The following is an 878-nucleotide window of genomic DNA, read 5'->3' as shown; positions in this document are numbered from 1 at the left end:
AGTCTCAAATATGATCATCAGGCTTTTGAGGAACGTTTATTTTTTTGTTCATCTCTCAATCATCATTGGATTGTATTGCATTATATGTTTTGATCATCAAACTAACCATTAAATATCATCTTACTAAGACCTGTTATTGGAGATATAGAGTGACTGCTGATATTTATATAATTTTATGTCAGAATTTCATCACCTTTTGGTCATATTCACTACTGTGCAAAAGTCTTAGGCCATTAGTATTTTCACTAACAAAAAAATTAGATTTTTCTGACATTTCATATGCGGTTATGATGCTTTTGGCTACTGAATGAGTTTACAGTTTTATTCTCAGGACTTGTGTTTGGCTTTAACAGCTGTCGCAGATGTGCCTTCATTACTAAATGAACGCTCCTCCTCTTCGTCCAGCTGTAAGCTTCCGGAGGAAATGCGCATGCGCGCCAGAGGCGTGGAGCGCACCAGTCTGCTGATCCCAGGACAGTAGAACGAACACATCACGTCTGGATCCGAGTCGCTGTGGCTCAGTTCTGACATGCTGCCGTCTGTCGGTCGTGCTGAATGCAGCGGCAGGTATGTCGGCCGCGTGAGGCCTTCCCGTCGAGACAGGTGAGGATAGTGACCCAGCGGGCGAAACTCTGCCGGCTGACACAACATCTTGATGTCGGACTGGCTGTATGACCGGCGAGGAAGTCCCGTTTGGTAGCTGCAGTCGTCACTGAAGTGGCCTAACTCTTCCTGATCTCTGTCTCCAAAGCTTCCCGCTACGTAAAACCCAGGTGCTGCTCCGAGCACCGGAGGCCATCCTATCCCGGCGTACCGTTGCCAATGTGTAAGCACCGGGGAGGCGTACGCGGATCCGGAGAAGCTCGCAGAGCGCAAGG

At 47.7% G+C, this 878-nt stretch overlaps 1 protein-coding gene across 1 annotated transcript in view; it reads right to left on the bottom strand.

Moving 5' to 3' along the window:
- Positions 1-129: 129 nt before the first annotated feature.
- Positions 130-878, bottom strand: part of LOC107577182 (FERM domain-containing protein 7-like) — a 24,951-nt gene continuing 24,202 nt past the window's right edge. Inside the window, exon 9 of the mRNA XM_016263282.1 lies at positions 130-877. Coding sequence (XP_016118768.1) covers positions 328-877 — 550 coding nt within the window. The 3' untranslated portion in view covers positions 130-327. The remainder of the gene's footprint in view (position 878) is intronic.

Source organism: Sinocyclocheilus grahami, unplaced genomic scaffold (genome assembly GCF_001515645.1).
Source record: "Sinocyclocheilus grahami isolate Dianchi unplaced genomic scaffold, SAMN03320097.WGS_v1.1 scaffold5335.1, whole genome shotgun sequence".
Lineage (NCBI taxonomy): Eukaryota > Metazoa > Chordata > Actinopteri > Cypriniformes > Cyprinidae > Sinocyclocheilus > Sinocyclocheilus grahami.
The sequence above is the reverse complement of the archived record's forward strand: the minus strand, read 5'-3'. Positions and strand labels throughout refer to the sequence as shown.